We start from the raw sequence: 13,465 nt of genomic DNA, 5'->3' as shown, positions 1-13,465 counted from the left end.
CCACCGGCCAATGGGGGCCGCCCGCCTCGGGCGCCGCCCTCACAATCCGCCAGCCAATGGGGAGGCGGCCGCGGTGCTCCCCGCGCGGTCGCGCGGCAGCCGCGGGAGCCCGCGGAGGCCTGGAGAGGATGCCTGCGGTGGGCCTGGGCACCTGGAAGGTGAGGCGGCCCCGGCGGGGCGGGGCGGGGCGGGGCCTTCCGGACCCTGAACTAGAGGGGCTGCCCGCGGGGCGCCCCTGGCGCGAGCCGAGGGGCACCTGCCTGGACGCCGGCCGAAGCCGCGGGGACGCTGGCGGCAGGAGCAGCAGCCAGTCCAGCTGGGCACCTCCCTGGGCGGCTGCCTGTGTTTGAAAGATGGAATTTTAAATCGCAGATGATCTGAAAATGGGAGTTGTCTCTATGATATTTCATATTGAGGCCAACTCATTATTATCCTGAAGGAATGTTCGGGAAAGCCCAGAAGAAAAGGTGGTCAGGCTCGGGAACGGGCAGAAAGCGTGGCGGTCGCCTGAGGAGATCAAGCAGCGGACAACTGCTATTGAAACGCGTTGTCTGTGTCAAAAAGATAAAGACATTCTGCCATTGCCAACTTGGTTTTAAACAGAAACTGAACCGTCCTGTCCCCCGTGTAAAACCTGATAGTGGAAGCGCTTTGAACTTGGGAACTTTCTCTGCTTTGGATTTCTGACCCCCGTCAGTGCTTTGAGATGTGGCACTAACTTTCAAATGTTCTTTTCTTTTCCTTTAAACCTAGTCTTTGATTAAAAGGTGTTCCTTTAAGAACTCCCGTGGGAAGTCATTACTGGAGGAGTAGGAATTAGCATTATCCACCCCCACTCATCTAAATACTATTTTAATTATTTTTCTATCCATTTAACAACTCCTAGAGGCCAAGGATGTGGTTTCACTCGTGGTTCTCAGCACCTAGCCAGGGCCATGCGTTTAGCAGCTGTTCAATAAGCACTCCATGGATTTAACTGTCTTGACTTTCTTGCCTGACTTTAATTCTTTTATGCACCATGTGTTCTGCACACAGCTGGGTGTAGGAGTCCACATGTTCTTGCACACGGGGTAAGGAAAAGCTGTGAAAACTGTGCTTAGGAGACCCAAACCTTCCTTTTTGTTGTTGGACTTCAGAGGCATAGAACTGGATTCATCCTAATCACTCTTCTATGATCCATGCAAAGCCTTCTTTTTATTTATTTTTAATCGTATAAGATCACAAATCTGCCATCAGCAATCTTTTGCCCCAGAAATGCTGCATAACAATCACCACAAAAGCTGGGTGGCTTACAAGCACGTGGCTTATTACTGCTGCAGAAGGTCAGCTGGGCAGCTCCTTGGATCTTGTTCATTTTGCAGGCGGCCCCAGGGGAAGTGACCGAGGCAGTGAAAGTGGCAATAGATGTGGGATATCGGCACTTCGACTGCGCGTACCTGTACCACAATGAGAGTGAGGTCGGAGCTGGCATCCAGTGCAAGATCAAGGAGGGCATGGTACGGAGGGAGGACCTGTTCATCGTCAGTAAGGTAGGACTTCCCCTGCAGGGAGAGCAGGTGCAGGCCACTCAGGGCTTTGGTGATAAGACAGACAACATAGCACACAGATGATTTCCAGACTCCTGTAGAGCTGGTGACTTCATTCATACTTGAACCATACCTGACAAGGACTTCTGCAACTTTGTGCACGTGCAAGGAGTGGTGCCGGTGAAGGGCTCAGGGACAGTGTGACAAGCAGGGGGGACAACTAGAGCAAAGGTACAAGGCATGGGGCAGTGTGTGGGGTACAGGGACCTGTAAGAAGTTTGGTGTTCCTGGACAGAGCGATGTTGGCAGCAGAGAGAAGGAGCAGTGAGGCTGGAGTCGTGGACAAGCCTGATCACGGAAGACTTGGACACCATTTAAGGAGCTGTCTTCCTGCAGACAAAGGATCACCGCTGAAGGTTTTATCTTCTATATGAGCGAGAGTTGTGCTGTATATAAGAGATTGTGGAGGTGAAAGCAGCATGCATTTAAACAAGAGGCAGAAGGCAGGAAACCTTAACAGCAGTGTAGGGAGAGGGTGACAGCCTAAATTGGGACAGTGCTAGACGGATGGCAAGGAAGTGGCTGGGAAGGACAGTTAGGAGTTAGGCCCTGTAGGAAATGCTGGCAATAGTCCAAGATAGTGAAGAATTAAGAATTCCTTTGCTTTTTACTTTGAATAAGAATGTTAAGGCCATTAGGCCAGGAGCTGAGATTTCACAGTCCAGCTGTCCTTCCTCAGCTGTGAGAAGCTGACTTAGGTCCCAGCTTCATCATGTGTAAGATGAGACTCTGGGTTTTACTATCTCCTGAGTGATTTCCAAGTCTAAATTTCCATAACTGCAAGATTCAGTGCTGTTCCTGCAGTAGATTTGCTTTTCTGTGTTACCTGGACATAATTTCTATAACTCATCAGTGCTGTAAAAGGAGAGGCTCAGGTGTGACCTTGGCCAAGAAGTCAAAATCTCTCCTGATCCTCCAGTTAGGGAGGTGGTACCTGGGTTCTGAGGCTCACCCCGTGACCTGGGGACAGGTTGCTTCCAGCTGGGTCATAGCCAGCAGAGGATGTCCACTCATTATTCCTGAAATTTAGAAAAGTCTTGCAAAGATAATAAATAAATCACTGATATACTCACCATCTAGAAAGTGCTAGTGTTAACAATGTGCTGTATTCTAGTTTCTTTTTATAATTATACTGTGTTTGTAGTTTGGTTTTATATATTTTAATCCTCTTATTTATTTTTGTTTTGCTCTGGCTGTGATGGTGCGTTCTGTCACAGTTAATACTAAATAGCATAATAAAGGAACTAATGAGGGGGAAACAAATTACAAACTTTCTACTTCACAGAGAGTTTGGATGGAAGTACTAGCTAAGTATAGAACAGTGTGTGTTAACTTACTCACCTAGTTTAACCTGCAGGATTATGGGGCCTTAGTAACAGAGAACCTTTAACATGGAGTCTGTTCAAGGGGGAAAGTCAAGATAGAAATTCTAACTTTTCCTCATATCTTTTCTGCCTGTGGGTATTTTTGTTGTTGTTGTTCCAGTGGATCCAAATAACCAGCAGCCCTCCCATCAAATAATTTCATAGTGTCCCTGGCTTCTCAGAAGTAGAAATCAGGCAGAAGGAGCTCAGCTTTGGAGACCCCTCCCTGTAGGAGTCCTGGACCATCAGAAGATAATGTCACTGCTCCATTGGATTTATGGCCACCTGGTCTTAGATGCTGTTTTTCTTCCAGATACTAGAAGACATTGTGTCAACAGGGGCAGACATTGTGTCAACACTGGCTCTGTGGCTGATTGTCAGCACTTTTCCTCTCCCTTGTAGCTCTGGTGCACCTGCCATAAGAAGTCCTTGGTGAGAACAGCCTGCTCCAAGACTCTGAAGGCCTTGAAGTTGGAGTACCTGGACCTCTATCTCATACACTGGCCCATGGGTTTCAAGGTACTGCTAGGCCTGGTGAAATCCCCCACTGGCAGCCTGTCTTCCTGGCCATGCCCCAGTGGGTGGTGGAAAGAGCTGGGCCAGCAGCCAGGGTGCATGGGTTCCGGGGCTGCGTCAGCCACATACACCTTCAGTTATCTCCAGGCCGAAGCTCAGGAGAGGCTTGGACTTGACCTCTAACCTATGATTTTTTTGCTTCCAAGGCAGTCATTTCTTCAACAAGCCAAGAGAGCAGCCCGTTTTTTTCCACAAGTTTTTAGGTGAAAGCAGGTGTCAGAGCTGCTCAAAGCTGCTGCTCATGTCACTTCCAAGGTCCCAGGGAATTCCTTGGCCTTGTTTCTTCCTACAGGTTATTTCTCTTTGGGGAGTGATGACTGCTTTGCGACATGGGAGTTGCCTGCTTGTCCACCTGCAGCAAGTCCAGAGGGTCTAGGGGGAGATTATTTCTCCATTTGGTGTTATTCTCTTCACATGACACACACACACACACACACGCGCCCCTTACACCCTGCTCGGTCACTTTTCCAGCCTCAGTCTCATGTTAGTCCTGGCCAGGATGTCCCTGTGTTCCATGCCCTAGGCCACGATGACAGCCTGCCTGACTGAGGGCTCAGTCACACAGGTGGCACTGGAGCCCTGAAAGGGCATTCTCCCTACACTGGAGTGGGTGGTAACTGCACAGGTGTCTCCCATGTGTGCACCTTGTTTGAGGAGCTCACGATGTGTGCCAAGCTGTCAGGTTTCTTTTTAGATTAAACAACAAAAACCACTTTATTCCTACTACAGCTTTATCCTCAGGCTTTCTATTTAATTTCAATAAAGGGTATAGTAACTGCACATCAGTCACACTAGTGAAGAACGAAAGGTGCCCAGAAAGTGAAATGAGAGAGAGTGATTCAGAAATGAGTTTTACCTGAAATTGCTAAATGATTTTCTGACAACAGGCAAGGATTCCAGACCTTCCTTTCCTGACACATGAGACATGGGCAGTGAATTGAATTTCTAGGCTGGTAGGAACTTAGCTGGCCATCCAGTCTGCCCAACCCTCGGTCTTGTGAAGGCAAAGGCAAGGCCCAGAGAAGGGAAATCACAGGGTTTCATGTGACAGCTGTGCTCGGACCCACACCTCCTGGCCCAGCATTCTTTCCTTGCATCTTGATTCTCCCTCTCTCCAGTCTCCTCTTCAGGTGTGATTACCCCTGAAGCCCCCAATAAGCTCCTTTCTTCTGGTTCTTACAGCCTGGGGATGAAGACCTGCCCTTGGACCGCAGTGGCATGGTGATACCGAGTGATACCGATTTCCTGGACACGTGGGAAGTAAGCTGAGCTTGCCAGCAGTGTCTATATACTGCTGATGGGCCTCTGAATGGGAAGCCATAAGATTCTGAGCTCCTTGTGTTCAGAGATACCAGGTTGTGTTCTCAAAATGCAGTGTGTTGTGTGCATTGTGAAGGGACGCCTGGCTGTGGGACTCAGAGACCTCGGTTTCCTCCTGTTCATCTCCCTGAAACATGCATTTCAGGGATAACTAATCCAGACCTCCCTTTATTCTTAAATATTTTTTATTTGATTAAAAAATATCACATGGTCATTACAAAAACTATAAAAGAGTATAAAAAAGAAAGTTAAAATTCCATTTTCTGTGACCACTTCTAGTATTTTATAGTCCCTTTAGCTCTTTTGTAAGCATTTCAGAATGAAAACATTGGCAGACGGTGAAGTTGGAGTGAGTATGGGAGACACATGGAGGAAGGGACCGTGGGACCATGTTTCCAGCCTGCTGACAGCATCCAGACGAGAAGTGATGAGGCTTGAAGTAGAGTGTGGAATGTGGAAGTTAGGGGAAGTGGCAGATGTGAGAGGTTGGGGCAGTGACTTGATGGTGTGACAGGAGGACAGGAGGTTCCTGCTGACCCTGGCTTCTAGCCCAGCCCACCAGGCACCTGCAGTCTTGCAAAGCAACATGAGGGTGAGGTACAGCCTGGGAAGAAAGCAGGGTTACATTGGAACTTCCTGAGTGTCGGGGAACAAGACTCTGGAGCCACTAGGTGAGATGGACAGGTGCAGGCATGGGAGTGCCGGAGGTTATCCTGGCAGAGGGTTGTGAGGAGCCCAGGGAGGAGCACCAAGCCAGGCCATCCTCTCAATGGAGGAATCAGCAAAAGAGAGATTAAGTGAGGTGTCTGATCTGTTAGGAACAGTGTCCGGGGGCCCCAGCCCTTCTGTCACAGATACTGCCTCTCCTGAAACACATGGGTGTAGCTCTGGGCTGTTCGTAGCACGAGTAAGGTCTGGGGAATGGTGCAGAGCACGCCGACTCTGGCTGCCAGCCTTGTGGCCACCGGGACTCGTGCTGACTACTTAACCTGGCACCGGGCCACGCTCCTTCTGAAGATGAGGGCCAGAGCTTGGGGTTTCTGCCCTCAGTTCTCTTAATAGGGGAAACGGTGGTGGATTAGAACAGCGGTGCACCATCGTGCTGAGGACGATGATAATCTAGGTAGAAACTGGTGCACAGATGCAGTCCGCAGCGGACATCTTTGCCGACACCATATCAACAGACATTCAGAGTGACAGAAATAATTGGTACGTGTGCCAAGTGTTAGCTAAGTGCTCTGTGTTCATTGTTTGATGTAATCCTTAATCCTGTGACACAGGCAAGGTCATCCCCATTGGAAAATGAGAAAAGTGAGGCTTCTTGAGGTCATTTAATGTGCCTAAGATCCCACGGCTCCTAAATGATGGGACTTGGAGTAGACCTCAAGTGCAAAAATGCTTATAACGCATCAAGTAAAATATTTTAAAGTATTGAGGGAAACCAGCTTTAGGACACTGTGTGAAAGCGTGGGGGCCATGAATTCCAGTGGATTAGACAGAGCCCATGAGCTCAAAATAATTTTTGTTCTCTCTAGGCCATGGAGGACCTGGTGACCTCAGGGCTGGTGAAAGCCATCGGGGTGTCCAACTTCAACCACAAGCAGCTGGAGAGACTTTTGAATAAACCCAACTTGAGGTTCATGCCGTTGACTAACCAGGTGAGCTGTGGATGGCTAAGCAACTTGAAGGATGGAGTCAGCTTTTCTGCTGTCACCTCCACCTGGCTACACTGGGAAAAAAGTGGGATGGAGCAGGAAGTAGGCATCTTCTCCAGTGGCTGTGAAATGTCATGACTATGGAGCAGTTAGGCAAACGATGGTGGCCAGGCGAGAGGCGAGATCTTTTCAAAAGGCCTGTCTGGGGAGGTGGTGTCCTTGGAAGGCAAGGTTTTCCACATGCAGCTGTGGGGTGAATCACCAGGTATATTCAAAAGTGACAAGGGTCCAGCAGGCCCTTATCCCTGGTTAATGATGGTCGGAGGTGGTGCTGGCTTCCTGGGAGGACTCACCAAGGACCCTCTCCCTCTCTCCAGCCCAAGCAGATTGAAACCTGAAAGAGACAGGTGACTAAAAGATTCAGACTCTGCTGAGACTTTAATGCTGAGAAATGACTTGTGAGAAGAGGGGCACAGTGTTTTCTAGACTGGTGGCCTTTGTATGCAGAAAGGGCATTTATTTTACTTAAGCTTTCATTAACATGTTATGTACATGCAAAAAGTTCACACGTAAAAATAGAGCTTGATAGATTCTCGTAACTGGACCTAGCTCTGGACCAGCACCAGAGGAGGAAACAACACAGCTGGCACCCTAGGAGCTCCCACCTACTGCTCTCTAGTTCCTGCCCCAGCCAAGGGCGGCCACTGTTCTGATTTCTGACACCACAGATTTGCCTTTGGACTTTATACAGAAAATGTGACACATTGTGTGCTCCTCTGTGTCTGGCTTTCCTTACTCAGCATTGTGTGTGTTAGATCATTCCTTATTCGCGTGTGACTGTCCATCCTTGTTTCCATGTGGGATTCCACTGTGTGACTACCCCATCTATTGGTGATGGGCACATGGGTAGTTTCCAGTGTGGGGATACTAAGAATACGGCATCATGTTCTATTCTTTTTGTAAATAAACTTTTTACATGGAGGTATAACACAGATACAGAAAAGTTCATGAATCTTAAAGGACACAGCTCAGTGAATTTCCACAAGTGAACATACTCAAGTCTTCAGCACCCAGAACAAGAGCCAGAACATCCTCAGCCTGCTGGAAGCTCATCCAGTGACCACCCATGAGGAGTGGCCCGTGTCCCAATTTGCAGCCTTGCTGAGCTCCCTGCTTTAAAACCTCACAGGCACATAGTGTTTCTGTGCATAACTGAGCTGGTTCTGTGTTGATTTTTTGGTTGAGCGGCTCTGTAAATCATGGGGCGGGGTGTTGCCTAGACTGTGGGGTGAGGAGGGGCTGCAGGGTCTGTCTTCTAAACAGGGTGAGGAAGCCCCAGGAACTCGCCCTCAGAGGAGTTTTCAGAGAGCCAGCAGCTTTTCTTTCTGATCCCTGACAGCTCTGCCTGTGGGTGCTGAGAGCCTGCTGGAAACTCGTGAGGGCACTTTCCATGGTTCTGAATTCTCTCTAAACTAACATTTATTTTAAGTTCACTTAGTTAGAACCTGGAATCATACATGAGAATTTAGAGTGTTGAGGAGACAGGAACCTGCTCTTGAGTTTCTTAAACTGCCCCTTGGGGTCACCTGCTGTATACCTAGCTTATTCTAGAGGTCGGAGGGTGGGCGAGGGGCATGCCTTCAACAAAACAAAATCAGACCCAGATCTCTCCCTTCCTGGAGCTTATGCCCTAGTGGCAACAGATAGACATTGCAAAGAATGACAATATGTAAGGTGTCAGCTAATGATCAGTGCTAGAGCAGAAGGTAAAGGGGAGGAGGAGGTGGGAGGGCCACTTTTACCTCAAGGGACCAGAAAGGACCTCATTGGGCAGGGAATTCTTGAGCATCAGATGGCATAGGTGTTCCTCAGGCTTGCTTATAGTGGGCAGCCTCTCAGAGACCCCTCAACCCAGCCTGGTACTTCAGAGGCGTGGATACTCGAGCCTGGAGGCGGGTCGCCTAGCTCGTTCCTGATGGAGTCAGGACATTGATGCAGGTCCTCTTTTCTAGGCCCCGTTAGTCTGAATGTTCTCTGGCCAGCTGTGATTCTCTTTGTAGGTTGAGTGCCACCCATTTCTCGCTCAGAAGAATCTGATCAACTTCTGCCAGTCCAGAGGTGTGTCTGTGACTGCCTACCAGCCCCTTGGGGGTTCCAGGTAAGAGTTTGTGGCAGGAAATGGATGCACAATCCAGTTTCATTTGCACAGGTAGCAGAGGGTTTAAGGAAGGTGTGGGCAGGGTGCGGAGACCACAGGTGCCCTGCAGGTGGAACTATCAGTGCCCCTGGTCTTGGTGGGCTGAGGGAGGAGCTGACGCTGAAAACAGTGCAGAGTCACCTTCAGTGGCTGCCTCAAGGAAGGCAGTGGTGCTTAAGGGACATAACCAGCAGGAAGCATCCTCTTTGCTGAGCTCTTGCCTGGTACTTCCAGTGCTCTGCCAGACCTCTCTCTTGGGATGGGCCACAGACATCCCAATCTCTATAGAATCATCTTCCCAGAACCTGGACTGTGTCCTGTGCTCCCTACATCAGTAGATGAGCCACCACCCACTCGCCATGTTTGCCAGAAACTTCTTCCCTTTCTGATCTCCCCCAATCCAACTTGTTAGCAAGATGCACTGGTTATTTTGCCAGGAAACTTGGAGTCTGTCTCATGATCTCTGTTCTTGTTGTCACTGCCTTCTTTAACTACAAATTCTCTCCCGTGATTACAGCAGCCTCTTAACTTTTCCCAGGTTTTCCTGATTCTCAGCCACTATCCACCTGCCAGTTGAAGGGAACCATCTCTTATGACTGTGCCAATCTCCTGCTTACAAATCCTTCCATTCCTGGTATGGCCTCTGCCTATTTCTGTCTCATTTCTTCCTGTAAATATGCTATGCGCAAACGATTTGAAACTATTTGGGGCTCCTGCTGTTCTCTTTACCTAGAAATCTTATCTTTTTTCTTAATCTGGCTTACTCCAGTTTCTAAGGTAAGGCTCAATTTAGCATCACCTCTCCAGGGAGCCCTCCCAACTTCCCCTTATTCGTGTTTCACCCACGATCTTGTCATTATTTTCTTCTCAGTCTCTTCTACTGTCACAGTCTCTTCTACTGCTTGAGTTGTGGGGACTGCATCTAAGTCACGACTCTCGGCCCAGCCCTTAGCTCAGTGCCTGGGACATATTAGTAGCCCAAAAAAGGCTGCAGTTATTTGCCTGTTATTGCCTGTGTGTTTCCCATGTGAAATGGGGCACGTGTGTGAACTTGGTAGCAGTGAGAGGGTTGCTAAAGGTGGATCATATTCACAGCTGAGCTTGGGGTGGAAGGAACCCAGTGAGAGAGTGGGTAGTGGGAGTCATGAGAGAGAAGGGAGGTGACTGATGTCCCAGACACACAGCCAAGTGAGATGGGCTCTGTTTGGTCCCTTCATAGACATTGAGGACAGTTTCTAGCCCAATGTTTGAAACACAGTAACTGCTTAATAAATGTTCGCTGAAAACAATAGCTCTCCAGAGTGCTTAGGGCCTGGCCACTGCTGGACGGACACTGAGGGGCAGACCCGTGGGCAGTCTTCACAGTCTCTGCATAAAGGCTCCCTATGTCCGCTGTCTCGACTTTCTCTTGGGATTTGAGGTGAACTTTTCTGAGATTAATATCAATTATCTATTCATGCTGATGGTGCTGTAGGCACCACTCTAGGTCCTACAAGAAGAGGTCAGAAGTCCAAGGGGCACACCATGCATGGCCAGAGCCCATGCCTTAGACACTCTGATGTTACCACCTGGATCTCCAGACAGATGTGAAGGCCATGTGTCCAGCTGTGTCCTCTGAAATACTATCTGTGCTTATCTCTAGATGGTGGATTTGGAGACAAGCTTTTCTGCACCATTAGATTTCCCACACCGAGCAAGTATCATGATCAGACAAAAGCAGATGTAGAGTTTCCACTTTGGAGAAAGTCTTATTGTTTTTTAAGAAGGAGTTGCACATATTTGGTTTCACATCCCTGTACTATTTTTTCTAGTGGGGGCGTGGACCTGATGGACAATGATGTGATCCAGGCCATCGCACGGAAGCACCAGAAGTCTCCAGCTCAGGTAGGTGGGGCTCCCACTGGGCTGGGAGGGCCCCTCTTCGCTTGCCTCCAGAGCCATGGGTGGGGCAGGGGGAGGACTTCTCACTCTGGCCCAGCTGGTGACTAAGTAGAACTGTCTGGTGTTCCCCAGCCCCTTGGGACCTCTATGGTCCTGTTCATTCAGGCCCCATGATTGATTCTCTGCATGCCTGAGATTACCACCTCCCTCAGCCCACCAACTGAGTAGACCACAAAAGGAGTTTTTGAAACTCTTCCTTGCTCTAATGTCCAGCAGTTTGGGGGACTGGACACATTAATGAATTCTTGTTAAGGTATCAGCAGGTCCTCTGAGCTCCTCAGGCCAGTGGCCGTCCTTCCAGATGTGCTGGTGGGACAGTGCAGAAGCACCATGTGGTCCCTAAGGACTCTGGAATGGAGAGCTGGTAGTGACAGTGCCTGCTGCCTGGATCACTGGGCTACACTGTACAATGAAACGTGACCTGTAAGGGAAGCGGCTGGTTTCTGACTCCATGTGACCCCCCCTTTGTCTCATCTTAGACTTTCTTTTTTCTCATGCAGATTTTGATCCGGTTTCAGATCCAGAGGGATGTGATAGTGATCCCCAAGTCCGTCAACCCAAAGCGGATTCTTGAGAATATCCAGGAAGGTATTCTCCTTCTTGATGGCAGTGGGTTTGGGGTCATGTGTGAGCTGGGTGGCTACACACTGCAGCGAGCAGGCCAGCCTATGTGGCTCTGACACAGCAGAGGAGCCGGTGAAGCACAGGCCACACCAAGGAGACCCAGAGCTGTGCCCAGCAGCCACCCACCTGGGGGATGCAGATAGGAAGGAGATGTGATGAGGGGTCAGGGTGCCAGTCAGGCCACCTGCCATCCAGATGCCTGCTCTACACCAAGCACCACTCATTAACACTGTCCCCGGGACTGCCCACCCTGATGGGAGGGACCCTTCCAGACTGTTCACTTCTCCCCTCAAACCAAACTCCCCCTCCAGGCAGGACCTCTGACACGGAGTCCCTGGTGTCTTCTAGGCATTTGTGGGGCTGGCAGGGGCCTATACCCCCTGGATGAAGATGTATCACATCCTGCACCTTCTTGCCTGGTCCTCAGTAGTGGTTCAGGGTCGGCTCTCCCATGTGAAAAGCTGTGATTATAGGAGCAGGTCACAGTTCTCAGATGTGTTAGGGGCCAAGTAAGGGGGCAACTTAGAGTACATTTTAGAAGGGACAGAAAGTGAGTATGTATTTAAAATTACAGCGTGTTACGGCTATTGTTAGACTTAATGGTCCTGAGGCCCAGCCTCTCCCTCACTGCCAGGGTGTGTGGAACAAATGTCTGTGTTGTTTTGGATTTGGTTTCTTTGGGGTTTTTTTTAAACAGTGGGAAAAATTCTTTGCTGTACCCCTTGTCTGTTTGCATATGCTCCTCACGCCTATGGAATGAATGCAGCACATGTCTCACCTTTCCAAAGGATCTTGCTGTAGCCAACACTCGGCAAATGGTCCAAGCCCCAGTGCATCCTGGGAACTGAGGCTGAGAGCCAGGGAACGTGCCAGGTGTCACACGAAGTGTGTGTTTTACGTCTTTGTGTCCCCCATATGTCCAGCACAGTGCTCTGCAGGTGACACATGCTCGGTTAAGTGGTCACTGAACTGAGTTTTGCATGAACGTTTTATTTTGGTTCCAGGTATTTGATTTTGAATTAACAGAACAGGATATGAGTGACCTCCTGGCTCTGGACAGGAACCTCCGACTGACCAAATTCTCCACGTAAGTGCCTTCAAAATAGAGGAAGCAATACTTAGATTGAGTGATTGCTTCCTGGATGGGTATTTATCATACACATTTTAAGTGAATGAAATCTCAGAATCCTTTCCTGTTTGGGAATGGGCCAATGAGGGAACCCAAAGATGAATGTCATACACTAAGGAGTATAAAAATGTGTGATTGTATCATTGAAATTGTTTCTCTTAAAAACAGTAATCCCTCTTTGTTTCTGTTTTTGACTTGTCTTCTGGCTTCCAGAGCTGAAAATCACAAGGACTATCCTTTCCACATAGCGTACTGAGCCAGCTCCCGCTCCCTCCTCCTGTGCCACCCAGCCAAATCCCAGGGTCTGGAGGGCTCCTCCACCCCACTCAGGGTGCTGCCTCAGAGGCACAGGCAGCTTGGCTGGGGATGGGAGGGATGAAGGCCGAGCTCCTGAGAAATCCTCCAAATCGGTGTGGTCTGAGATTGAAGCAAGAAGCTTCCTGAGAGCATGCTCGCCCCACAGAGAACCAAACAGGCTAAGAATCCTACAAGCACTGTGTGGCGGGACCCACATGGAGAACCTCTAAGGCCACGACTCAGCTTCAGCAATGAGCACCTCCACCCTTCTCCCCACCAGTCACGCTGTGCCCCCAGAAGATTTCCCAGAGAAATCCTTACCTTCCTGCCTGGAAAGGAAGACTGGGTGAAAGTGCCTAGCTGTCTTAGTTCACACAGAAGCATTTTTTTCTTTCTTAAAATCTAAATTTTAATTTTAAAATGCTATTGTTTAAAAAAGTCTTCCTGGAAATCAGATTATACCTGTGAAAACACCAAATCGGAAATGAATGTCATTTTCCCTCGTGCACTCAGTGTTCAGTCCAAGACAGTGTATCAGGGACAGGAGTCCTGTCCCCAACGAAAAGGACAGGATGAGTGTCTCACAGGCTTGTTCAGGCCAGTGTGTGGCTCCTGTTCCCTGCACATCACTCCCAGCATGGCCCAGGTGCTCCTGGTCCCCTAGGACCTGCTGCCAGGGCTCCTGGATGCATCTCCGTAGCGCCTCCTGCCCAGCTCTAAGGTCCCCCCTCCCTCGCACACACATCTCCAAGGATGCCACTTACTTGACTCACCAG

The 13,465-nt window shown here is 49.3% G+C and overlaps 1 protein-coding gene across 1 annotated transcript; it reads left to right on the top strand.

The window, feature by feature from the left end:
• Positions 1 to 128: 128 nt before the first annotated feature.
• Positions 129 to 13,128, top strand: AKR1E2 (aldo-keto reductase family 1 member E2). The gene is made up of 10 exons (XM_087823679.1): positions 129 to 158; positions 1,362 to 1,529; positions 3,353 to 3,469; positions 4,709 to 4,786; positions 6,382 to 6,504; positions 8,562 to 8,659; positions 10,510 to 10,582; positions 11,140 to 11,218; positions 12,263 to 12,350; positions 12,606 to 13,128. The coding sequence occupies exons 1-10, from the start codon at positions 129 to 131 to the stop codon at positions 12,646 to 12,648; spliced, it is 897 nt and encodes a 298-aa protein (XP_087679805.1). The 3' UTR covers positions 12,649 to 13,128.
• Positions 13,129 to 13,465: the final 337 nt, after the last annotated feature.

The sequence above is a fragment of the Miniopterus natalensis genome, chromosome 1 (genome assembly GCF_054644295.1).
Source record: "Miniopterus natalensis isolate mMinNat1 chromosome 1, mMinNat1.hap1, whole genome shotgun sequence".
NCBI classification, from domain to species: domain Eukaryota; kingdom Metazoa; phylum Chordata; class Mammalia; order Chiroptera; family Miniopteridae; genus Miniopterus; species Miniopterus natalensis.
The sequence above is the reverse complement of the archived record's forward strand: the minus strand, read 5'-3'. Positions and strand labels throughout refer to the sequence as shown.